At 38.9% G+C, this 27,257-nt stretch overlaps 1 protein-coding gene across 2 annotated transcripts; it reads left to right on the top strand.

Moving 5' to 3' along the window:
- Window positions 1-3,637: 3,637 nt before the first annotated feature.
- Window positions 3,638-26,443, top strand: col21a1 (collagen, type XXI, alpha 1). 2 transcript variants are annotated; one of them, XM_076166076.1, is made up of 30 exons: window positions 3,638-3,788; window positions 8,874-9,001; window positions 9,261-9,821; window positions 10,696-10,861; window positions 10,941-11,169; window positions 11,497-11,670; window positions 13,194-13,271; window positions 13,875-13,958; window positions 16,165-16,227; window positions 16,601-16,654; window positions 16,750-16,803; window positions 16,911-16,964; window positions 18,547-18,600; window positions 18,688-18,741; window positions 18,815-18,868; window positions 19,437-19,490; window positions 21,328-21,372; window positions 21,546-21,599; window positions 21,712-21,765; window positions 22,692-22,745; window positions 23,165-23,236; window positions 23,345-23,380; window positions 23,748-23,792; window positions 23,912-23,944; window positions 24,032-24,178; window positions 24,325-24,379; window positions 24,466-24,657; window positions 24,778-24,855; window positions 25,027-25,235; window positions 25,490-26,443. In XM_076166076.1, exons 2-29 carry the CDS (start codon window positions 8,905-8,907, stop codon window positions 25,212-25,214), a joined length of 2,883 nt encoding a protein of 960 aa, XP_076022191.1. In that variant the 5' UTR covers window positions 3,638-3,788; window positions 8,874-8,904; the 3' UTR covers window positions 25,215-25,235; window positions 25,490-26,443. The 2 variants fall into 2 exon arrangements, with proteins under 2 accessions (XP_076022191.1, XP_076022182.1); XM_076166067.1 differs by having other exon boundaries at window positions 25,027-26,443.
- Window positions 26,444-27,257: the final 814 nt, after the last annotated feature.

A 27,257-nucleotide genomic window follows, 5' to 3' on the forward strand; every position in this document is an offset into this window, starting at 1 on the left:
GCCCAGAAAAGGACTACATGGGTAGAGAAAAATAATGATTGAATGTTTTCCACAGCTGCAATCTAATGGAGAAACACTTCTGTTACGCCGCGTGTGGCTCTTCACACTGTCTTTCCTGGCTCACATTTGTTTCCTCTTCCAAGCCCATCTTCTGCAGATCATCAAGTCCCCCACCCCTGCAGCATCATTTGTGCCATGCTGGTCTGGTTTGTTCCATCAGAAGATGCAGCGGCCATCTCTGTCATGGAAAGTATTACTAATCGAAGTTTCTCTTGATTTTCTCTCTGAGTTCTCTCCCGCTTGTTTCAGAGATTTTGGCCTTTTTTTTTTTATCTTTGTGGCAAACCAAGTAATTATGATAAATGCAGCTTAATACACATGGATTGTATTAAACAGTCCAACAAGAAGGTTTGTAAGGTTTAGCTTCAGCTCTGGCATTGAAACAGAAGCCATTAGGGATGTTTGTCATTAGGCAACCATTTACACAATACAGAACAGCTGCCAAGAAAACGGTTGATATATGTACAGAGTTATCTTATTTAATTGTACAGATTGTACATTTTAAAGTTAAACATGTGACAGGAATGTGAATTCAGATACAGTATCACAGGCGGTGCATTGATACTGATATACGTTAGTTGTGATCCATACATGTGGAGGGGACAACAACCAGCAAAACAGCAGAATGCTGGAGATCCCCCTGGACCATGGACAGAGCCTGGACACTGGAGGAGGAGGAGGAGGAGGGTGGAAACTAAGTGAGGATGGGGAGGGTGGAAACGGAGTGTATGATTGAACTCTCTTGGGTAATGCACATGTGGAAAAGTAGACTGCAACTACTGCGAAGACGTGACAGGAGAGCCATGAATGCACAATGCAGAGGTGTAATAGGCAGAAAGGTGAACGAGTGACCTGACAGAGGGGCATAATGAAGGTATGTGTGTGTGTGGGAGGGTGAATGTGGAAGTGAGGTGTGTTGGTGGAGGAAGCATCACGCCTCTGGAAGTGCCTCTTGAAAAGTGGAAAATGTCATCCAAGCCTCATCTTCCTGACTGGCTCTCATTATTTGCGCTACAGTGTAGAGCAAAGAAGCGTAATTGAAATACCAGTTATGTTAAATTAGTAATTATAATAATAAGCGGAAATTCCATCTGTAAACAGTAAGATTTGCCACATACCTCCAGTGTTTGGTTAACCTGGGAACGTCGCCCTCCAGGCACACTCAGGGTTCATCAGCCTGGCGTAAACCACAACAGATAATCAATACCTCAATTATCAATATAATAGGCAGATAGGTTTCATAGTGAGTTATGTGTTTGGGTGGTAGACACACGTAGGATTCACCAAAATGGCATGTTCACTGGAAAATCAAACTGGAGAGAGTTCTCAGGCAGTGGGATGTGTCTGGTCACAAGAGGATCCAGCTGCTCTTCCATGGAAAGGTAGAACATGTTTTGCAGATTAGTAATTGGTAAAAAAAAGATTTCTCCTGTTGCTTTTGCATCTAATGATCATAACTCACAGTATGTGTGTCTGTATCTGTCTTATTTTACATCATTTCAGTGACCCACAAAGTGAGATGAAGTGGAGGGAAAGACCAAGGGAAATGTTCAATCAATACTGGTGTGTGCACACATTCACATAGAGAATAATAGGTTTGTGGGAGTGTGATGGAAAAATCACGTTTCTCAACTGAAAGAAAGTATCTGACTTTGCTGTGACAGTTTTGTGATCATTTCATAGCTGTATCTAGTGTAACACATAATACAAACACACAAATTGCCAACAAATTGTCAGCGTAGCATTGTGTCTCTGTAACCTGACACACTAAGGTGTGCTGGGAATGCAGTTCAATCAAACACAGACAATGATAAACAGTTGCATTTGCACAATCCGTGTGAATTATACACATTTATATATACACATCAATAAATGTCAAGTGTAATGTTCACAGTTTTATTTTGTACATTTATTTTATATTATATAGATTTTGGTATAATTTTCTGTTCGTTTATTGTGTTGTGTAGTTATATATCATCCTTGCACATAAATAACGTGATGGCATGAGCTCTAACAAAGTGTTGGTAGTGGATCAGTTGGGAGCTGCATGAGGCTTCAACTCATTGTGTCCTTGTCCACCCACTCAATAGGCTGGAAGGTACTCCAGACAGAGCATTTACTTTATTCACTCATACTGTTTTAATTAAAGTTGACTCACTGTGTCCCCAGCGGTGCCTTGTAGAGTATCGTTGGTGTATAAGATTAAATCATCTTCATCTGGTAGGATCTAGCCAAACAAAAGGATCACGCAATTCCAATTTGGCCACTGCTACACACGCTAAAGTGTTTCTACACGCCTATAGTCATTAATTATTTATTAAAACATTAGTTATTAAATCTATACAGTATTGGTAAGTGTCAAGCAACACAAGTTAACACACTGCAGAGGGAAATAAAGCTTCTTAGGCCCAAACATTTTATGTCCCAAGGTTTTGATCTCTTCTTCTCCAATTTCTTACAGCCAAGAAATATAGACAGAGAATGTTTCTGCGTTGGAAAGTCTTGTTTCACCATCAGCTTGGCTACTCACAGCGTCCAAATACCAAACAACAGGTCAGCATTTGCCTGTGTGATCCACCAGAGTGTGCTAAGTCTCAGGGTCAACCAGGTTTTGCTCAGTGAGCCACTGATCACACATAAAAATGATGTCTAATGATAATTTTAATAATTTCTATTGCTGTCTTCTTAACCTTGCGATTGAGAGGAATAATATTGAAGATTTAATGGAAATATCTTCATGTCGACAAATTAAACTACTTTTAGAAGTCAAGGTTATAACAGAAAGTAAGAAAGCGGCCCCAAGTAAGAATTGGTACTCGCCTATTTTGCAGAAGCTGACATTACAGTATTGAGAACATGAAACTCCCCCAGCCACAAACTCTGAGTTCATTCACACATGCAGATGTTTCCTTCTACTGAGTTTGAACATGATAAAACTTGCTAGAATAAGATAAATCTCAAATCTGCATGCTCTACAGATAACATTACAGTCTGCATTTGTAATGACTTCCAGCTGTTCGTGCAGGAACAGGACTGCAGTAGCATTTCACACTTCTTTCATTGCTGCCTTGTAGAAGTTAATCTTCTGTCCAGTTGGGATATGAAGTGAGGTGATTTTTTCTCAAGATGGGGTGGAAGAGAAGCACCAGTGCCTTCCTTGTGTCTCAGTATACTAAAAAGTTGTATAAGCCAGTGCCTTGCCCTGCATCCAGATTACTCCATGTTCTCTGGTTATGCCCCTAGCAACCATACACGATCCAAACCCTCAACACTTGGAAGGAGGCTGTCCTCATTACTATTATTTTCCTCAGCGTAGCAGAGATGGGATGTCTGTTTCACTGTTTCATGCTCTCCTTATCTCCTTCTCTTTCCACCCATGGTAACTTAGGATGGCTGCAGGCCAGTAAAAGTCCACTGTGTGTGTGTGTGTGTGTGTGTGTGTGTGTGTGTGTGTGTGTGTGTGTGTGTGTGTGTGTGTGTGTGTGTGTGTGTGTGTGTGGAGGGAGTGTGTATGTGTGTGGGGGCGCAGGGGGGGAGGAAGAATGAGAGGGACAGAAACGGAAGACACAGAGAAAACTACTGGAAAGGGCTGGCGTTCATTCACAAGAGAAACATGTGCACTTCTCCCTAAATTCAGTTTCTGTAACCCCGAGGCTGGGAGCACAATCGTCGCTGGCTCTAAATGAGAGGATTAAAGGAAATTCACACAAGGGCTTGGACGTTTACTGGTAACTTTTGTGTTTACTTTATGTCATTTCTGCGAGACATTCTTTTCAATTTCTCAACAGCATGAGTGCTGCTGCTTTTAAATGTCAGCTGTACTGGGCTGTATTTGAAACATAAACATGCAAATGTCAGATTTCAGTCGGTAGCATAATTCAAAATTGTTCGGTTTAGTACTGATGCTAATTTTAAATGTACTAATGTTTATGATGTTATTTTACTTTGTCGAGGTTTGTAATAGTTGTGTTTACCTAAGTGTTCTCGGCTCAACTGCAGCCACTGTTGCAGCAGTTCCACATTGCCATTCTGCTCAGTTATCAGTCCCTTGTTTGTGCTATTGTCATGCAGAGAATGAATGGAATCATTTCAACATTTTCCTGGCATCTGTTATTGGATTTTTCATTTTCATCTGTTTAATGTGCAAGCTTAAGTTGCAGTATGATCATCATCGTGCCAGCATCATGTTGCATGGGTTGTGTTTATTTTGTGTTAATATAAGATTGCATGTATATGGAGGATAATTACATACTAAATAATGAAAGATCAAACATCCGAAAGTGGACATTTAGGTTAGAAAGTGATGGATAATAGCCCAACAGCAACAGCAGCTCAAGATTTATGAGATTATATTTAACAGTTTGAAGTATTTCCATGGAGACGTGATATGGCTTAGCCTCCCTGATTTGCTTGAAGAATTTGGTAGCAATAAATAAACCTGGTCTTGGCAAAGATATAGTTTATACTGTACAACAGAAGTTGTTTCTGGAACAGATCAACATTCTCTTGCCAAATTTACAGCAGCTGCATTGAATGTGTGCAACATAATTTGAATAGACAATAAACCAACCATACAGTGCAATCACTACATAAATATGTAAAGTCATTGTTCTCATTACACAAAAACTAAATGGTCTTATCATGTGTTCTGAGCCTGTGGCACTGACTCAGAGTTTCCCATCCTAAAGAACTGAAAGGTTATCTGTTAAAATGTTCAGCAGCTTCCTGAATTCACTGTCCAACTGCATGTAACTTACAGGACTTAGAGGACAGTAAATCATTCATTTGCAACCCATTGCACACAAACAATAGGATATTCAAGGCAAAACTTCAGTATAATGCAGGTAGAATACTTTATTACATTAAACTTCAGTTAATTTACAAAATAGATAATGTAATATCCTTCTTACAGCAGCAACGTGTCCACACAGCCCCAATAGCATCAGAGGCCAATGTAGTATAGTGCTCCCCTGTTCAACAATTGCACTAGTTCATTTAAAAGAGCAGACTACATGCATGCTTACATTCCAGTCTGAGTATTAATAGCATAAATTGAATATTCGCCAAATACCAGAAAGTATGATGTTGGTGCATTAAAATTTTTGTTGTAAAATCCTCTATAAAGGTTGCTGCCCTTCATTATGACTACATGTGTTTGGTCACTGTTCACTGGAATTTCACTGTCTGATGCCGTAAATTAATTCCATGTGGCTTGACCAGAGGTGTAGAAATACTCAGTTTGGAGAAAGTCAGTAGAGGGGAAAGTCATGCTGCCTGGCCCCTACAAGTGAGGGGTTTTCCAACAGCCTCCTCCCACATTTTCTAGGGAAAATTAAACAGGAAAGTGGCCAGAAAAACTGTAAAAAACAACCAAAAAAACTTTCAGATGTGATCCCTCTTTGGTTGCACAGCAACAGAGACACTTGGGAGGCCAAAAGTGACATCCTGACCACAGTCCTCAATCTGAGCACCTTTACATGCTCAGATTGAGCTATGCGTCAGTTATGTGGATGTATGAAGTATGCAGTCAATTTTTTCTTATTCAAATCCTCCCACAATCCCTTTGTCTTTATGCAGCATATCAGTTACTCATTTGCAACTGTGTCCATTCAGTTTTTTCCTGTTATTTGCTGGAAACTACTGTTATACAATCAATAGGATGACCACAGACATAACATATCAAATGTCTGCTGCTGTTTTCTCACATTAATATTGTAGCTGATCTTCAACACTGACAATCAGTCTCTGCCAATAAATATATTGAGATAATATAGAGAATCCATCTAGAATCCAGCGCCATACCTCATTCCATGAGCATGAACATAACCTCCATTAAACCACTTGTTACATGCTGTATGCAGCACCAGCAATGGTTTCAGTGTCCATCTGTCAATTATATGTGGCAAAACTGCATGAATCATGTAATATGTATGTAACATGTTTTTAAGAATTGTCCTTAACTAGTGTGAAAGGACAAGCCTGGTATTTGAACTGTGTTATTCTTGTCTTGACAGGGTCTTAAAGAAGTTTGCCAATTCAGATTAAGTGATACCAAAAATAGTTTTTCAAAACCCTGTACCAAGTGAGTGATTTCCAATACAAATGAATAAAAACACTGAGATATCAAAGAGGCTGATAACTTTGGAGAAGCAGAGGGTTTCCTTTTGTAACAGCTGGGCAAAACTGGAAGGCAAGACTGAAAAGCAGTTGAGCTGTCGGTGCTGACACGAAAAGATATTGTTGGCCAGGTGTAGAAAGGGAAGCCTTAGGGCTTGGCACAGAAAAAATATTACGAATAGTCACATCAATTAAATATCTACACAAGGGTGAGATGGGGTGTAATAAGGGGGGGGCTTCAAAAGCATGGTAGCAAACCAATGCTGAATCACACACCTGGTGATGTCAATAACTGCATCAGTAAAGGTAACTGCTTAAAAATCACTTCATCTGCAAACAGGGTGTAAGGTAATACATTTCATTTTATTCAGGATGGAGCAAAGTGTCAGAGTGAAGCATTTCTGGGCAGGCGTACTGTCACCCAGCCAAGGATGGGAAGAAAGTATATTTGAGGAAACAGCTGATATTCCCACAGGAAATAGTGAGCACTAGTTTGAGACCAGTTGTGGTCAGAGGTTCAGTAGGTTGCTTATTCTGCAGAGCTGACAGTGCCATGCGAGGATGTGGTAGTGGCGGATTAAAAGGGAAAAGCTTTGGTGAAGCAATGAAAGACTGGAGGGCATCAAAGAACAGTTTGCAATATGGAAGTTGAATGTTAAGTTTATTTTTTATTACAAATGAATATGATTATTTTGATTAGGAATTGATGTTTGTATGTGTTTACTCGTATGTACGTATATGATTATGTATCCATCATAGTGTGTTTCTGACCAAAAGAGAGATCAGAAGAAGAAATGAAAGTTGCATTTTACCAATCCCAGCTAATAAGCATTTTGATAATAAATCATAATTTTGCCAATTTGATATTTGTTAAATCATCCAATATAACAAAATGTTGTGTTGACTTAAAGTGGAAGTATTCTGAAAATATACACAGTAGGTAAACTAATGTGAATATATATTATATACATAATATATATTATAATACTATTAATGTCATCAGTATCTGGGGCATCAATATAATGCTCTGGTCATCGATGGTGCTGATACATTCCACCAATCTGATGAATTTTATTATTATTCTTTGTTGTTTAAGCCAATTTTAGGATGCATTTCAACCATCCCCAGGACTGGAGTGTCAGGATTATATAAAATAAAATAGATTATAACTGATTAATCGTCACAACCCTATGCCACAGTACAGCTTTACAGTAGCTGTAAGTGAAGGGAGCATGTGTGGGCAGAGATTATAGTAGATACCATCATCTAAGCATCTGCAACAAAGTAGGAATGTAGGGAAAAAAGCAAACAAACCGGATCTAAACAGGGCACACAGGCGTTTGAATTCAACATGCCGCAATCATTTTAGATGGTTCATTAACAGTGCTGCCAGTAATGGTCTTGTATTTACAAAGTGCTCAAAGTTGGATAAGTGGTTACATTGCTGCTTGAATGCTACTTGTCTTTGAGTCATTCCAGGCGTTTGTGATGCTAGCTGCAAAGTTCCTAATGCTCCATGATGACAACGTTGGCTTGTTGGAGCCGCAGGGCTTACTTTAAATTTCATAGTTTCATAGTTGGTTAACTGTTTTGAAGCGCAGATCAAATGGCACTTAACCTCACTCACAACCACATCTCTCAGGCCATGCTGTGAAGGCATCTCATCTCAGTTTGATTTTGGTTGCTGTTTCATTTGAATGACAGACATTCAGCAGCTAAACCTGTTTGAATAGATAAAAAAATAAAGAGGATGGCAGGGAGACACGAATAAAGGACTTGCTTGCTGTGAGAACAGTGCTTTTGTCAGAAAGCAATGGTTTGCTAACATGTTATGTAAGGGATAAATGTCAGCTAGCGATTAACATGGAATTGGAATTGAAATTCTGCTGTCTGTGGCTGTAGGTCCAGTGTCTGACATAAGACAAGAGGGTTTAAAATGATAAAAACAAAGCAATACATGCAGCTTGTAGGAGTTGGTAAATAAAAAAACACTGTGAAAAGAGCCTCTGTGTTAGCTTTATACATCAGTGTTAAGGTTGTTTCATGCGAGAAGCACTCAAATGCACTAAAGTCATATGTACCACTTTACCATTTGTGATATACTGTACCTTCTGATGAACACTCAAACACAGCATAAGTGTAACTGTTGGCAGGGTGATGATGACAGTATGTGAAACAGTAGCAAGTTTCCTATTTGATTAGTTGTATAATGAAACATAATGGACTTTATGCCTCATGGTAGCCAAGAATTGCTTCATGTATCTTTAACTATTAGCCAATGAATAGCTGAAGTTTCAGGCACCACCCAAGGAGTCAGCACAGCCATGTGTTGCACAAATGTTCTTGGTATCTTCTCAATCAACGATGAAAGCCCTCTGGGCCCAGTTAGCTACAATATGGCCGCAAGCCAGCAATTATAAATCTGATTGGTTACATCTGTGTTAGACAAGTCATATGTCTGCCCTGATAAAAGACCATTCATATATGATTTGAAACTGCACAGCCAAGGTTTTCATTATGTTGCATGTTTTCTATACTTAACTCCGAAAGAGGGGATAAGCACGCACATCAATAATGGGAACAAAGTGTTAATTCCTGCCAAGACAATAATAGCACAGGGTCCTCTGGTCTCAAAACCTGGATTGTCCTTTTCTTATTCGTTGCAATACAAAGCATGTGTTTCCCTTTCTCTGTAGGTGCACAGTTGGAAGTTGGCACTGCTGCATAATGGGTTGTAAAACCAGATCCATGCATTGCGTCTTAAGATACCTGTGCTTCATGCTGCTCCATTTGTTTAGCACAGCACAAGATGAAGACATCAGAAGTAAGAATGCTTCTGTCTTCATTTCTCACACTTGTGCTTGTTGCCTGTTCATACAAAATGGATGTGTTTTCAAATGCATACAGTTAAAAAGATGCATGGACTGTAAAGCATTTTATTCAATGACATTGCATTGATAATGACATTGAGATACTGCCAGTATTCATTTCTCACACCTTTTTACAATTCTTAAGAGAAGTGATTCCATATTTGAAACAGTTACTTCACACTGCTAATGTTTTTGTATCTGTGTCCATTTTAGGTTGTAGGACAGCACCATGTGATTTGGTCTTTATTCTTGATGGCTCATGGAGTGTTGAGGATGTCAATTTTGAAATAGTTAAGGGATGGCTTGTTAACATAACTACAAGCTTCAACATTGGACAGAAGTTCACCCAGGTTGGAGTTGTCCAGTACAGTGATGACCCTGTCTTGGAAATTCCTCTGGGTAAGTTCCATGCTAATGGCCAATTAATCAGAGCAATGGAATCCATTGAGTACATGGGAGGAAACACAAGGACAGGGACAGCAATCCAGTTTGCAACAGACAAACTGTTTGGCCTCTCCGAACGCGGCTCTAAAGGGATCTCCAGGATTGCTGTTGTCCTGACAGATGGGAAGTCTCAAGACGAGGTTCTAAAAGCAGCAGAGGCAGCGAGGAAAAAGGGAGTCATTCTCTTTGCAATTGGTGTTGGGTCAGAGACAGAAGAATCTGAGCTGAGGGACATTGCAAACAAGCCTGTTTCAACTTATGTCTTCTCTGTTAAAGACTACAAAGCTATTTCCAAGATTCGTGAGGTCATACGGCAGAAATTGTGTGAAGGTAAGTGCTTCATGATTGCCATCTGTTTCTACCTTATGCTTTTCACACTTACAATCTTACAACCATATGGAGTTGTAGTTAATACAACTGGGGATTAGCGCTGCAGGTCAGTGTGGCAGCTACCAATTCTTTGAAGTTAATTGGTTCACGTCTGAGTCCGACTTGACCAAACACATACAATCAACCATAGAACCATTTCTCCAAGGATTGACACAAACCCAAAAATGCAATGTGTCTTTCATCAATATTCTGTCAGTGTCATTGCAGCACTGAATTGGCTGTTTTGTAGGCATCATGATTACAATCTTTTACAATCTTTCTGCTCTAGTGCTTTATCGTAGAACCCAAAGGAGAAATTTCACTTCTGACCCAAGCTCAATATGTGTCTCAGAAATGATGTCTGAAACTGAGCCCCCTCCTGTGAACATTTGGTTTTCGTCAGGTTCGCACAGACTACAGATCTATTAATGGCTCCTATTCAGGAAGGAACATTTGTTAGTGGTAAAAAATGTTGCTTCAGTTCTGTTATGACACTGAGATCGCCCATAACTTCAGAAGGATTCTGGGAAATAGTCATAGTTTGCAAGTTAGTTTGACACGCTAAATGTGAAATTAATTATCATGGTCGGTTGGTTGCATAACGATTAATACTGTGTGAAGCTTTGTTGAATGAAATACAAAACATGTTTCCTGAAGCATAATAGTTTTGCACTTTGTGTCTAAATAGAAAATAACAGAAACACAGAAGTTGTGTTCCATGACTTTTAAAAGTCAAAAATCACTCTGATGACATAGTAACTATAATTCCTTCATATAACTGAATTTGTCATTTTGTCTGTACAGGATTCTCTCTGACTGTCTCATGTTATTGCAGAAACTGTTTGTCAAGCAAGGATTCCCGTCGGTTCTCGTGATGAGAAGGGCTTTGACATTCTCATGCATTTGAATTTGGCCAAAAAAGCAAAGAAGACACAGGGGGCATTTTCTGGCACAAGGGCCTATGAAGTCACCTCTCGTCTTGACTTGAGTGAAGCTACGAGGTAAACGTCAATACTTTTAATTTTTGATTCATTATCATCTGTGAAAATTGACTGGATTCTCTAATATTTCTTCCGTTAGATCATTATTTCCTGATGGCCTCCCTCCATCTTATGTTTTTGTGGCCACCCTGCGGTATCAGGGATCCGTGACAATGGAGGAGTGGGACCTGTGGAGAATCCAAACCCGTGATGAGGCCCCTCAGATGGCGGTGACACTAAATGGAGGCGACCGCACAGTCATGTTCACAACAACAAGTAAAGCGCCAGGTGGAATTCAAACAGTTATTTTCTCACAGCAGACAACAAGGGTAAGTTAACACCTTATAAAACAGTGTCACTTTGCACATGTATGAAAAGAATAATTGTCCATCCTTACTGAGCAGAGGTTATCAGTTACATGCTTATACATTAAACCATACGCCTTTTATCAGGATAAATTCAAAATTGTTTACAGAGATTATGGATGTCTACCCCGTTTAAATAGTATTTAATAGTATTTGATACAGCACAGTACATTTACCTGTCTCACTGCAACTCCACATAACCCTGCATGTCACAATATTATTTTCTGATTTTTAAATACTATTGTGGTCTAACATGGCATTAAATGAGAATGTCCTTTTCTCTCTGAAAAGACACTGTTTGATGAGAAATGGCACCAGCTGAGGCTGCTGGTCACTGAAGAGGATGTCACACTTTATGTTGATGACCTGGAAATTGAAACACTACCCCTCGATCCTCCTGTTGGAATTTTTATCAATGGAAAAACGCAGGTTGGAAAATATTTCAGAAAAGAAACAACAGTACCGGTAAGTGCATCGACATCAGCAACCCACCAACACTGTACAATGTAGTGTATATCATTATGGATGTCTTAAATGCAGAGATTTGAGCATTGCACAGATTGTTTAATGTATAATGTAATGACTTACCTAATAATATTTTGTAGCTGTTGACATTTAATGCTGTATAAATCCTAATTATACTGTATTGCAAACAGCTTTACAGTAGTAGTTTCTTGCACATTAAGGCAATCCAGCAACCATAACATATTCAATCACATCAGTCAATTTTGGGTTTCAAATGGCTTTAAACAGCTGCAGAAAAGTGGGCAGCTCTCACAATACGCCATTCTTCAACACTTTTTATTAGATGATAAAGCAATTGTTCAAATGGTCCACTTAAAATACCTCAGACAGCCATTAAACTGATGGTGCCTTGTTGCAGTCATGATGTTTTTTTATTCTTTTTCCCATATTTTTCAGAACTAAAACATGCACAACAAAACACATCAAATGGTCACAGGCAAAATACATCATTAAAAGATTCCGCTGAGACCATTTGCACATTTGCGTTGCACTACTTAGCAATAGTTCATCCAAATCCCTGTAGAAGCGTTCCTCTAACAAGCTGGTCGTTTGCTCGCTCCATGTTCGCTCAATGTTTTGCTCTCACCATAACTCTGCTGAGAAGCTGCTGCTGTGTTTTACTGCAATTAACAGAACTGTATCTCTGATAAGCAGCCCAATAATCTTTCCATAATGTATTGATGATGGCTCTATGACTCTTTAGGTTGAAAGGCCCAAGAAATCAGGGCACAAAGATAAAAGTAACAGTAAAAATGTAATATTTAATCCTATATTTGACGCGTTCAGCTGAATGGTTAGTGTACCTCCATATTGTGGGATATAGGAAAAACACTTTTTCCCATGTAAACACTTTCTGCTTGCCTTGCAACTATGGATGGAACCATATTAAAGAAATTCATAATCACTTACAGCACCACATTCCATTAAAGTTTGAGTGTCTGTGTGGTAAAGAATAAAAGAGCTTGGAGTTTATTAAGCAATTACTTTCACATTCCCTGTGTCAGCATGTATCTCATGGCTGTGAGTATGAACATGAAGCACAACTTAGAAGTGACTGTCAATGGGTTTATGATCAATCACTTGTAATTGAAAACTGCACTACTGCACTGGAAATGTAAATTGTGTAATTTTTCACAAGTGAAACAGCTTTTTGGAGTTTCTGGAGACTTTTCGCCACCAACATTAACGAAAGACAAAAATAAAGGATTTGTAATGGAAGAACATTGTTACATCCCGCCAAAACACTTCCAGATAACTTGTTTTTTGGAAATGTCTGGCTGTTTAATGCCCTGTGAAGGCACTGATGTACAGTTTGCTTTTGCTGCCATCTCAACATTATTGTGGAAAAGCTGATTAGTGCAAAATTACCCCCATAATCATCATTTCTTTGTTTGGAATTGAGGTCCAACAACTGTGGTTTTATTGAATCTAACAAAACTTTCCTCCCTTTTTATGTTCACCAGTTTGAGATACAGAAACTCCGCATCTACTGTGACCCGGAGCAAAATAACAGAGAGACTGCATGTGAAATACCTGGACTTGTAAGTCACTTTGTTTATGCAACATATTATCTGAAAGACTGATTTTGTCGGGTGAAGGCTTAAAATGCAAGGACCATCTTAATACAAAGCTGCTGAATATGTATAAAGATGGATATAAAAAGAGACAAAATTAGAAGAAATTGCAATAAACCCATGCTAAGTAGCACTGCTGCTCCCCTTATGTCATAAAAAGTTCTTTTCTGCTTAACTGCACAATATACACTATTGGACACAGTAGGTAAGGCATCTAATGGTGGTAATAGGAAGATTATTCCAACTACAACAAAACATAAATTGCTAAATTATTCTTGGGCTGGACCAATTTTTACATTTCAAAATGATGTCATTGGTCTTGGGGAGCCCTATTCAGCAGTTTTGAAAAGAACTCACATGAGGTTTAATGAGTCCCACTTTAAAGGTGAGTGGGCAGAGCTCAACCAGTCATGTGATAAGGCTTAAGTCATTATCTTTTCAAACACAAGAGTGATATACAAAATGCCAATATGATGTTACATAATGATAGGTAATTGTATTCAAACCATATGTACATCATTTCCTCTCTTAAACGGTATTAAGTGTAAATACTTTGTTTGTTCGTGACAGTGTTCCAACAGTCCTGATTACAGTGAGCCAACTGAAAACCCTTGTGTTTGTCCTCCTGGATCCCCTGGACTACCAGGCACAAAGGTCAGCAAATACTGTTCTTCCTTTCATGTTCTCCAATAAACATGTTTAATTAGATAACATTTAGTTAGTCAAGTCAAAGACAAGATCAACTTTAAACTAAAACATGTGCAGACCTCTATTTCAGGCTGTTGTCCTGCGGGAAGGGGGGTCATGGCCTGGCGTGGGGCGATATTGGCTAAGTAGCAGGGGGTTAGGCGGTTCCTCCCAACAAAATTATGTTCAGTTATTAAAAGTGAAATGTTATTCAACTGAAAACTCTGCATATTCACGTCGTTTGGTTTAGGCAGTAAATGTGAGTCATAGAATGGTAGGGAAAACCCTGTATTGCATTAAAACAAACTAAAAACTTGCTTGCAAATCTCACAGCCATCTTGAGAACACTTCACCTTTCTGCTCTTTGTTGCAAAAAGCAAAAAAAAAATTCAGGTCTATCAATGACTTTAGCTAAAAAAGAGCTTGACTTAAACTTCAACAACTTAATTTTTGTAGTTTCCTTATTCTTTAATGTCCAATTCCTCATCAACTTGAGAACAGAGAGCAGCTTCTCAACATCTTAAGTCTGAACAGGCACTGTGAGGGCGATAGCCGCTGCTACACGCATGCACTCATCGGTTGACCGCCAATCTGCCATTGGATGCCTGTAGCTGGTGCATCCATTCTTCTCCCACGCAGCTTCTGTGGGCACTGACAACACCAAATGGAGCCCAACCTATCATTTTACTGATTTATTCAACTACTTATTCATGCTCTCTGGAACCGTTTGGGGCTTTTGGTTTATTTACATCATATTATCCCCGTGTTGGATAACAACTTCTTCAATTGATTTTCCTCTTAAAGGTACTAGATTATAGTAATTTATTTTGAGAGTTTTTGGTGGTTTTGACATGTTGACCACTAATTATTCTCAGAAGTACAGTTAATTATCTTGGGGTTTGTTGTGTTCCTGAAGTGGCTTGAATTACAAATTATTCTAATAGCACGACAATGGAAACGGTTCAGTTACCTGGATGTTGTGCCCGAGCATTTAGCTGCTAGTTGTACTGTCAACCACAAGCCTGAGTTTAGGATGATGGAGATTGTTTGTGTTAATGTGGTATTTTACCATTGTTATTTCAGTCATATTAGTCTTTTTTGTTTGGAATTGAGGATTGATGTTATGAGTATGCGTGATGTCACTGTCCGATTTTTCCACTCATATATTCGTGTTTGCTCTGTTTCCATTGGACTTTGATCACATCAACTGAAGCAAAGTCGGAACACTTGGGGTTTAGATGGTACCATGAAACCACATATAGATGTCTTTCCACATCTTAAGAGTTGTGGAAGCAAGCAGATGAGCCAAAGCCCCAAGGGTGCTGCAGTGATTTGAAATGTTTTTTTATTTGTAGGTGTCTAGTATTGAGTGGTTTTTAGAGTCTGTAGCCAAGCAGTAGTGTTTATGAATTTATGGAAGGGCCTATACGGTGGGTAAAAGTGCAATAAATATACAATATTTTACAATGATTCAATCAATTTCAATGTCAGTTTAAGCCAGACGTATTAAGAGCGATCCTCTGTCATTGGTCGCTGCATAACCGAGAAGAAACAGCCTACAAGCAAACACCCAGTAGAGTTCCCTGACTGAACTGGGTCATTCAATTGTTTTAGAGTGAGTGATAACGGATCCTGAGGGACGTGTTATAGTTAGCAGGATTCTCTATCAAACTCCATGAAGATTTTTAGTGCAATCAGTAGAGTGGGCTATTAGATTGAAGGCATTTCACAGTTTATGTGTATGGGAAAGGGTACTAGGATTTATTCCTACATAGCAGACATGCCCTCGTGGCTGAGACTGGTTTGTCCTCTGTGGAGTGCAGATGTAATTGTTTACTTGAGGAAAAACAGACCACTGTCTCAGACAAATGCTGCTGTCGATGGACAATTACTGAAAAAGGAGATAGAGGCTTGGGCCAGCTTCATTGATGACCACCAACCAAATAATCCTTTTGAATGCTGCAATGAAGTACCAAGAACTATTATGTGATCAAGTTAGTAGCTTTTATCACTTGATTATGATTGAGTATGATTGGTCAGCCCTGGGCCTTTACTGTACATAGTGTAGTGATAGGTCAGAAATGTGATTTGCATATGTTTTAATAGCAGCACATTGTGTTCTACTGTATATTATTTATCAAAATCAACACTCATAGTAAGTTATCTTCTTTAGGGAGAACAAGGAAACACTGGCAAACCTGGTCAGTCTGGACCTGCTGGTGCTGATGGTAAGCCTGTGAGTACTACAAAGTTCAATATGCAAAAATACATAATATCCACTGTTAGAACCACAGCAGCACCACTTTCCAATATCAACACCATCTGTAACATTACAAAAATGTCTGTGTGGCAAGACTGCTCAAATACAAACACGGCCAAATACAACAGGAAGTATAAGAAGTTTGTAGTTAGTACAAGCATCTCTAATGTTACTAATAGTTGTTGCACAGTGGTGACTGCAATGACGAAGACTTCTTAAAAGGAATATGTTCTTCACCGAAACGTCTGAAGCAGAGTTTACCTACATCTTATAATTACGTGGAGAATATGAACAGAATGAATGTTGAAGGGATCAGTGTTTAACTGCAAATGTGTGTAACTTTGTTTAGGGTGTTCCAGGCCTTAGAGGAAGTCCAGGACTGCCAGGTCAACCAGGAATAGAGGTAAAGCTATCATCATTTGATCCACCATCTTAAAATTCACGGATTAGCTTTGAGTGGATATAATTAAAGGCTTCTCTCTCTATTCTCTCTGTCAGGGGCCATCTGGGGCAACTGGTTATAAGGGGGATCAAGGGAGGCCTGGTGTTTCGGTAGGAAAGTCACAATACACATTCGGTTTCCTCATCATGTTAAACAACACATTGGTTTATTTTACCTCACTGATTATATGATTTGTAATATAAGTCTATCCTTTCAGGGTGAGAGGGGTATGCCTGGATTACAAGGACCACCTGGCCAACCAGGAGAAAAGGTTGTGATTTTGATTATTCAAATAAGAAGTCTGCATTTTTACTCAGTAACACTTTATACAGTATACAAAGCATATACCTTACATGTTCTAATAATAACCTGTGGACTTCTTAACTTCAATAATTCATATTTAATAATAACAATATATTATTTCTGCACAATCTTTTTTGAAGTGTTGGATAATAGCACTTGGCAGACTGATGACGTTGGGTTGGTATTATTCTTCCAAAGCCAGCCACTTTAAAAGCATTACACCAGAATATTTTAGAGGCAAATCCATTTTTATTCCACTTGCACTGTAATGGGAGGCAAATACGTCCTGTGTTATTGTTTCTTATGTTCAATGTTAGTGAAATGGTTGCCACACAGTTGGGGGGCCGGTGCTGTTTGGTACTTTGGATGGAGAGAAATTTTCCCATACAAGCCTGGGAACAATTAAAAAAATTATTAGAGCAAGACCATTTCCTCTAGGTGTGTTGGGCCTTGGTACAGGTATGAACTCTATTAAATTAGTTTTGAAGACATGGAGGAAAAAAACAGTGAAAAACCCCATATCTCCCAGTGAGTGTCTCCATTTTCTTCTTGAAAGATGCAACAACAAGAGTAAAGATATCTACCTTTATAAATTCTCCCCATGTTGAAAGACCACCCAAGGGTGTAGTCTTGTTTTCCTGGCATACAATGTAGAACAGAGAAACATGAGTTGCTGTATAAAATCAGATGTGTGTCATTGAAGGACTAAGAAGAAAAGTGTAACTGGCATTTCATTGCTTTGTTTATGTATCTGAATTTGCTTCTCATGCTCTCAGACATTTCCCAACACTTTTCCATATATAATGTTACCGTTTTGTGCATTGCTGAGAAGGAGAAAGCGAGAACCTGAACAAATAAAGAACGTTATGTTCATAGAACAAATATATTCTCTCAAACACAAAGCATCCATTCATAAATGACTCATTTTGTTTTAAGATGTACTTGTAGTTCTCTCTTTGTACAATTAGTAGAATGTTGAAAGTTGGAAGGCAGTATCTGAGCAAACAAATGATGTAACTCTGCCATGTGTTAATCATTGTTATTTTGAGAATGTGAGACTGCAGCGATGCAGCACCCCCAAGGTTTGGCAAAATTCAACCAATCCAAAAGTTAAGGTCAGTCAGTGCATGTTTAGACATGCCAGATGAAGCAATGAAGTGCGTCACTGCTTCAGATTCAGTCCAATAGTTTTAGTCTGTCAGGGCCCGACAGGACCTTTCTAGACACATGCCAAGAAGCATGATCTTACTGTGTGGACCAACCGTGGCTTCGAGTGAATGTATTCCAAAATAATACAAGTTACACCTATTATGTGTTATCAACAGGATTAGATGAGCTGAGATGAGATGAGATGAGATGAGATGAGATGAGATGAAATTAGATTAGATTGGATTAGATTAGATTAGACTACTATTATTTTAACAGTACAGTGAGTGGATCACTCTCTGAAAGCTTAATCCAGTTTTAGAAGGAAGTATGAAAGACAGAGAAGAGTTTTGGAGAAGACCTTTGATCAGATATCATAATTAAAATCTTGCAACTGTTCCCAGGGTTCAACAGGATCCGCAGGAACACCAGGTTTACCAGGAAATGTTGGCCAAGGGGTAGGTCAGGAAAATGATTACATCTGTTCAGTTTTGCTACATGATGTAAGGAATGTGATATATTTGACCACATGATATCATCTCCAGGGGGAAAAAGGAAATATGGGTCTTCATGGGCTGCCAGGTCATCCAGGGAAATCTGTATGTATTGAAGAAATCTGAATCATATCTGATGGACATGTCACAAATGTCTTTAAGAACCTTCTGATTTCAGGGCTTATCTGGACGAGACGGAAAAGATGGCTTTCCAGGAAGACATGGAGAAAAGGTTTGGTTTTTTTGACTAACAATATTTGAAACAGGAATAATAGAGGCCCATTGTTGGCTAAACATGTGCATTCTTAAAGCATTTGCTCTTTTCAAAGGTTTAACTGTTGATGTTTGGCAACCATGGAAATATTATAATATTATATCCCTTTGTTTCTTTAATCCCTCATATTGTTTTCAAGCCCTGTTTAATCGATTTAAAAACATCAAAGATTCTTAACATTATGTATGTTTCTGAATGTAGCATATGTAGCATATGTATCAGGATCCTGTCAAGCGTAACTGGCAATTTGAATGCACAAAGTAGAAGTTGGCAGATCAATTTAGTATGTATCTTTATTTGATTATTAATTGCATGATATTATGATTATATGGCACTGAGCTATTTGAGTTTATATGACTTTTATTCATTTAAAGTCAATATTTACAGATGGAATGTAATGTGTAATGTGCAAAATGTATCAAACTGTGATGCTATTGAATTACAATGAAGCATTTTATAACAAGGGGCTTTGTAAAATCCCTAATATGCCACTTTGCTAATAATTCTTTTCCAACAATGTCCAAAGGGAGAAGCTGGACCGAGTGGCATTCCTGGTGCTGATGGAAGAGAGGGCCATCCTGTGAGTCATAAACACACTCTCCCTTTATTGCACTTACATATTTCTCATTTTCCATGCTGTTGCGTCACATCTCCACCTGCTCCTCTGGGGATCACAGGATCGTCAAGATCTCTTAACTCTTAACTGACCAGTCATTCGTGGAGAGAGAATCTCTGAAATTGCCTCTCCCGAGGTTATTATTAGTACAGCTATGCACTAACAAGTATACTTCTATAAGTACATTAGCATTCTAAGTACTTTACAAGGCAATAACAGACAAAGCAGTTCAATAGTACATCGCATAAAATAAAGACAGAGCATGAATTACAGAGATAGATGCAGAAATGGAGGACTACAGACATGAATTAAGAACAGAATAAAACTGCCCAGCACAGGAATAAACTCAGTTTCGAAGCAAGAACTGATTTGATGGATTTCAGATGTACATGCAGCATGTTTTAACTGTAGTAAGACCGCAGCACTAAAGCACCACAAGGAGGACTACGAGTACCCCAGACAGCAAGAAAATTAGGGGTATTTCCCTTGTAGTTCATCCAAGGATAACCCTCTTACGCAACACACATATTCAGGCTGTGATCTATGGCAGCGGGAGTAAGAAACTGAGGGAATGCTGCGTTGCTCTAGCAAATCTGGGAGAAGGTTTTCCAAATGGGCAACCACCCCAATCATCATGATTATACTGTATGTGTTGCCCAAAGGTTTTATGATTTGTCTACAAAAGATGAGTCAGTTGCTCCGTAATGTTCTATGCCATGTTCCCCCCACAAGAACAATTGTGTCAGCCAGGTATCCATGGAGACAGGATTAACACTGTACTCCCTCAAGTTAAAACATGAATAAGTTAGCGATTTTTCCCTTACACGGAGTCGTCTGCCTGTCTGTCTGTCTGCCCATCTGTCTGTCTGTCTGTCAAATCCATTTATCACCTACAGTACATCTACATTTTTCTCTACTTACCATCATTAAGCTACAACCATTTATCTTAAATAAAGCAACTACTACAAAACATGATAGTTCTTTTCCTGAGCTACTTTTAGGTATTTACTAGTTTTGAATTATCACAGTAACCGGCAAATAAAATATGTATAACTTGCCTCTCATGTAAGGACCTTCAAGTTTCAAGCAACATAGGAGACATCCTGATTTACTGTTGGATATTGTTTTGTAGTAGTTATGCTGGTTTTATTCATCATTACACTGACAACATTATTCCTACCAGAGCTTTAGCCTTGAGTACTACAAAGTCTGTATACACCATACAAGTCCGCTTGGCAGCTTTGGCTAGGGAGTGTAACATTTTCTTATTAAGGTTAAACTGCTGCATCAGAACAGAGAGCATGTTTATATCATCTGTCTTTACAGGGCATTTTGTTGTTGTTCTACTACTGTGACAGCAAGTCAAGATGGATGTCTGGCCTTTTCAGTGTTTCCATGAAAAATACTCCCATTACATGTTTTGATCTCAGAGATGTTTGTTCATACGATAGATCATACTAAGAGAGACATAGTGACATTAAATTATTGGGAATCACCTCATCGGATGCTAAATCCATCCATCCAGAGGTGTCAATGATAAAGATAATATACATTAAAATAAGATTTGCATATTGTTATCATATGGTGCAGCTGTTTTGTTAGCTGTATAAATATTGCTCATATATTTACTGACATAATATGGGCACTTACAACTGATAGACTGACAGACACATTCACAGACACAGACACAGACACACACACACACACACACACACACACACACACACACACACACACACACACACACGCTGTTATCATCTACCCTATAAAGTAATGTTTGTGTCTGTGTCTTTGCTCCCAGGGTATTCCTGGCTTGCCTGGAACAGCGGGCCTGGATGGAGTAAAGGTGACCTTCCTCCTTGATGACGCACGTTCATTCATATTTTTCTAATTTAACTGCGTAAATATTGGATACATCTCAACAAATGTTCCTTAAAGCATGTGTTTGATGTTGATAAATGGTGTACTGTTAAATATCTTCCATCAGTCTGTGTGATAATGTTTGAATGTAATTGTCAGGGTGAGGCAGGTTTGCCTGGACCGAAGGGATTCAAAGGGATAACAGGATCATCTGTAAGTTAAGAGCTAGTAGACTATTCATGATTCATGCGTTCAGTTTAACCTTATTTTCTTAAACTTTTATTATCTAAAGAGTTACCAAAAGAATGTCCTCCCTCCCCTGTAGGGTGAGACAGGTTTACCTGGTGCCCCTGGTTTAACAGGAGCAGCTGGACCCCAGGTAATGTTTAACTTCAATGTGATTTTTTACACTTCCGTGGAAAACCCTCAGCTTTCAGTGTATTCACTGCTGATAAATGACCTTGGTAATGTAAAGTTATAAATCTAGCGGAAGTAAAGTATGTTTCAGTTTATTTTGTTATTAAAAGATGGAGACAATGTAAAATTCTGGTCAAAATCAGTTCACAGAAATGGCATTTACAGCACAAACACCGCTTTAACTGCTCAGGGTTTACTACATAAGAATATGTGGCTACATAATATGTTGGTGGAAATTATTGCTATTTCAAAGAAAACTGCAAATCTATGAAAAATGAAACTACAGATAACTACTATAGCTGCCAAAGAGAATAACTACACTATAAAGCATGGGAAACTTGATGGCTCTGCATCATTTTCATGTTTTGTTTGGTCAGTGTTATGTGCAGTATAAAATACATTTCCGAACAAGTAACAATCTCTTGGGATCAGCAACAGTGCTAAAATGAAGTGATGATTCGGCCTTACTGCCTTCGTTAATGGAATCTTGGTGGAAATGTGAGCGGTTGAGCTTGTTTGGTCTGGACGCTTTGTCTCCAAATCACTTTTCATTAGCTGATCCACCAATAACAAGCCAGTATACAGGGATCACTTGCACATTTCTGAAAAACTTGTTAATGGATTATTTGGCTGAACCTCAACCTGAGGATTGTTCAAAAGGAAAGAAAAGCACACGATCAGGACACAACTACACTTCAGAATCAAATAAACCACAGCTAAACCACAAGGTAGTTCTCTTATTACATAATATTGCATGAATCAATCAATGGACTGAAAAGGGAAGCGAAAGCTGCAGCTCAGTTGATGACATAATGTGGTTTTGTGGTTACGATACTCCATTGCTCATTTTCTGTGACACAACTAGACATGTTGTATTTCCTAATAAAGGGCAACAAGGGTGAAAGTGGAGGCCGGGGTATTCAGGGAACACCAGGGCCTGTGGTAGGTTTCCCTTTAACTACATATGAACTATGTGGCATGAAATCAAGTACAAGTAGTAATTCCAGGCAAGTACTTATAGTGGTTATAATAGATATCCAAGGCCTGAATGACCTTCATAGTCAAAGGTGGCATGGTCTTTGATTAAGTAAATGGTTTATGATTTAGTGTGTTGGAAATGTTTTTATATGTTTTAACTGAATATTATACTGTCTTGGATTTAATGTAGTATATTCAACTGCGCACATACTTCTTTTTATTGTAATGTTTCTTCTTTTCTTGCCACTATGACCAAATTTTCATCTTTGACCTGCGATGACAACAGAAATACTAGATAGTTTGATATCCATGTGACATTTTTCAAACCTTCTATCCTAAATAATTGAGTTTTCTTTTGTTTGAATGGCTGAATGCTATTAAAGGGAAATGCAGGGGAACCAGGAAGAGCAGGTGAGCCTGGACACCCAGGCATGCCTGGCCTGAATGGCATCAAGGTATTTATTCTGACACCTTTCTGTAATCTCAGTACTCTGCTATAATCTAAGAGCCAAGCTGCCGTTCTGATATTTAACAGAGAGTATGCCCATTGCATTTTTCATCAGGGACAAAAAGGAAATGGGGGTGAAAGAGGAGAGCAGGTATGATTTACACAGAGGCACACTGTCCTCAACTTATATTGCAAAAGCATACAAATGAAATGGTCCTGCTGACTAATGCTTCTCTGTGCATGCCCATCTTGATGTGAGTGTAATTCATCATCTGACTGTTGCTGATGAGTGTTTTGCTTTGTTTGGTGTGTAGGTGTAATTAGCTGCCATTGTTTACTGCTTGTAAAATATGTGCATATCCGCTTCATGACTTGTCCAGCAGTTGTTCATCCACATCTGTGTGTGTGTGGTTTCAGTATGAGTGAGGTTACAGGAAGTGAGGCAGTGACACATCTCTCTGAGTGCATTTCGACTTTCATTTCCTCTCTGAAGTTTCATCTTTTGATTTCCTCACCAGGGCATTAATGGTGAAAAAGGACAGGATGGTCAGCCAGGGAATCATGTGAGTTTCTCAATTACTTTTGTTTCATGTTAAGACTTGTTAAAGTAAGCATCTTTCTTCAATATGTGTCATATTAACAGACATTCATTTAAATGACTTATCCTGCAATTGCTTGACAGGGCTCAACTGGTCCAACTGGACTTAAAGGAGAGGTACGTAAAGCAGAGGACAGGAAGCTGACGTCCACTCAACATGAAATATTGGCTTTACTGCTGATACTGGGCTTGTATTTTTGCCAGAAAGGGACAGCAGGTGATGCGGGACAGCCAGGTCAAGAAGGACATGCAGGGCGGCCTGGACAGCCCGGTCAGGCTGGCCAGCCTGGCCCCCGAGGGATTCGTGGGGACTCTGGCACTCCTGGCCCACCTGGACCTGAAGGAACATCTGTATGTGTGCTTCGCTGGTGATCATTTTTGAAAGCTATGTTTGAACGTTTGTTTGAAATTATATGTCGTGTTATCAACTGAGATAATGGAGAGACACTTTATGTGCAAATGTATCCAATCAAACACAGTATGTTTTCTTATTGAAGGGAAAAGAAATGTCAGAGATCGACATTCGGCAGATTTGCAGAGATGTTTTTCAGTGTGAGTATCGTTTAAGATTGACAGATTTCCTGGTTCCTGTGTGTTTACAACAGTGTCTGAAATATGTTCCTTCTGTATCATCATAGCTGAGATGCATTTGCTATTGCTGAGCAACCAGCAGAGTAGCTGTACTAAATGCCACAGTCAGCCTGGCTCTCCTGGTCCACCAGGTGCAACCGGGCCCCATGGCCTCCGGGGTTTTCCTGGATTTATTGGCTTCAGGGGACAGCCAGGCTTACCTGGTCTTCCAGGCCATCGTGGTATTCATGGCCTGAAAGGTAAAACCGTTTTCAAATTGACCAGTTTACCCAATACCTGTGATGCTTTGAGAAGTATTATGTCCTCTAAATGTGAATGTCCAGAAAACTGAATGAAATGAATACATTTGGTGGTTGTAGGTGAGGCAGGTTTACAAGGTGAGAAGGGCAGTTCTGGTAGAACGACAATTGGAGATCAAGGGTCACCTGGGCTTCCTGGTAAATATATGGTCTAATTCTTCACTGTTATTGCACTACACACACAATTGTATTGGAAAGATTAAGTTATTATTCTATGCTTAAATAATTTTGCATCTTAAATGTCAACTTTCCATGTAATTCTTGACACATGACCAAGACTTTGGTGGTTTTGTATTTTTATTTCTGCAGGCCCAATGGGTCCCCAGGGATACAGCAAGCCAGGTCCTCCAGGTAAGCCTGGACAGCCCGGTTTAAACGCAGCAGAGGGGAAACAAGGCAATCCTGGTATCCCCGGCCAGCCTGGGCTGTGTGATCCATCCATGTGCTATGGCTCCATGATGAGGCAAGATCATTACAGGAAGGGGCCAAACTATTGAAGTGATACAACACAAGTGCAGGTGATGAACCAGTCTAGAGCTGATGTGGAACAAACAGCAATTCTCAGGAAGATCTCATCTTTACAATATCTCTGTGTCACAGAAACAAAACAGACCTCTTGTAACATGTATTGCGTGATCTTAGAAGCGGAACTCAATCTTTTCTCGCATTTTCTCTGTTGTAAATTTCTGTTATTATTGAAATGACTTTGAACATGCTTTTTGGTGCATTTCGAATTAATTGGCTCCACTTGATACCTCTTTTCTGATCGCAGAGAACCCATAGAGGACTCCTGTTTTGGCAGTGCATCCATTTGCACCGTCTGAACAGTGCACTCTCCATTATTGCCCCCTGGTGTTTCCTTTTTGCATATTCCCTTAAATTATCACTACAAACTGAAAGGTGCTAGTTGCCAGTTTATTTGTGCTGCAATCCAATCCAATAAACCATTCCAACATTTTGTTGTTACTCGCTAAACAAGTCACTAATTATATTCATCTTGGCTGTATTTCATTGGGGCCTGCCAGTATTCAGGACCTGGGGCATGCTGGCTGACTGCTTTGTTTACTGGCATATCTGACATGGGAATAGACAATTTTAGATGTTATTAGTTTTACCTGCTATGACAAGATTAAGTATCCAAAGTAAAAGATCCAAAGACAATAGAAAAGTATGTAGAAACACTCAATATTATGCAAATCATTACCTAAGTATTTCCTTACACAAAGAGGTAATTATACAACAGATAATCTTCATTTTTATTAACTTTTATTTCATATTTTTACTTTGCATTCTAGGTCATACATGTATTTATGTTCTGTTTATGTGCTTGTGTGTGTGTGTGTGTGTGTGTGTGTGTGTGTGTGTGTGTGTGTGTGTGTGTGTGTGTGTGTGTGTGTGTGTGTGTTTAAGCTTCCTGTAAGAATGTTATTGGGAATGCAGAGTAAAAAAGTTTTTTAAAAAGTTAAACTAAAAAATACATTGACAGCTGGGATTGGCTCCAGCGACACCGCAACCCACTAGTGAATAAGCAGTGATTGATAATGGATGGATGGATTGGTCTATTCCTGCAAATGAACTCTTGAAATATTACTATTGAGCTCTTAGACCTTGTCAATGAAGATTCCCATCATAATCTTATAAACAGGGCTATTGTGCTGGATTAAAGTGAACTGTGCAGATATACCTAATAAACTGGCAACTCAATGTATGTCGATTCAAAACACAACCGCTGTAATCCATCAATTCTATGTTCAATTCATCTTTTTTTTGCATGTTTCACCGCAAAACTGTGAGTTTGATTTCCTGTTGCTGTAGCAGATTTAGAGCCTCTGTTCCTGAAGCATTAATCAGACTGCTAAGCACTTCACTTCATAACACACAATTTAATACAACAAGCTATACTTTGCCCTCTCATAATACACATTCATGTCCATATTGTTGTTTGAATAAATTAGGTTTTGTTTTTTACATCTAAGAATGTAGTTGTATTTGATGTCATTTATGTCCCCAAGGCTTATATTTCATTACTGTAGCAGGTATTTTATTGTTATTTATGAAACTGAACAACTGTGTCGTTTTGCAGTGACATGATTTAAACAGCTTGTGTAATTTTATTATCTTGTTTTTTAGTTTACTTTTGTATTAATATTTTAGTAATTAAAACATATTTGTGGTAGTTATAAAAGTTTAAGTTTGATTTCAGACTCCATTACGTCATTGTGGTGCCTCAAATTGTTCTGTTGCTGTGGACCTCAAACAACTTGGTCACCTGGGTTTCTCCTCCATAGAGAGCGTGTGTATAGTATTGGGCAGTATTGTACCACCAGATGGCGTTGTGGGGTAACATCAACATCACGTCACGCTTACTTTACGAGGAGGACCCTTCCTTTTTTCACTTTGGACAGCAGCCACCCATCAAATGGAAACCTCTGAGTGTATGTTTTTAATTAGGCAAGTTTACTTTACGCTCCTATGAGAATGCAAACCCTCTACCTTGAGTTTTCTAATGAGAAACACAAATAATTTATAGTGAAACGCCA

This window comes from Genypterus blacodes, unplaced genomic scaffold, assembly GCF_046128005.1.
Source record: "Genypterus blacodes isolate CSIRO-AG114 ecotype Tasmania unplaced genomic scaffold, CSIRO-AGI_Gbla_v1 ptg000012l_1, whole genome shotgun sequence".
Classification (NCBI taxonomy): Eukaryota; Metazoa; Chordata; class Actinopteri; order Ophidiiformes; family Ophidiidae; genus Genypterus; species Genypterus blacodes.

Excerpts from the sequence above, each read along its gene's own strand:
- col21a1 (XM_076166067.1), top strand. The coding sequence starts at position 8,905 with ATGGGTTGTAAAACCAGATCCATGCATTGCGTCTTAAGATACCTGTGC. Across the intron at positions 23,237-23,344 it reads CTGGCCTGAATGGCATCAAG|GGACAAAAAGGAAATGGGGG; the intron begins GTATTTATTCTG and ends ATTTTTCATCAG. Across the intron at positions 24,856-25,026 it reads AGGGTCACCTGGGCTTCCTG|GCCCAATGGGTCCCCAGGGA; the intron begins GTAAATATATGG and ends TTATTTCTGCAG.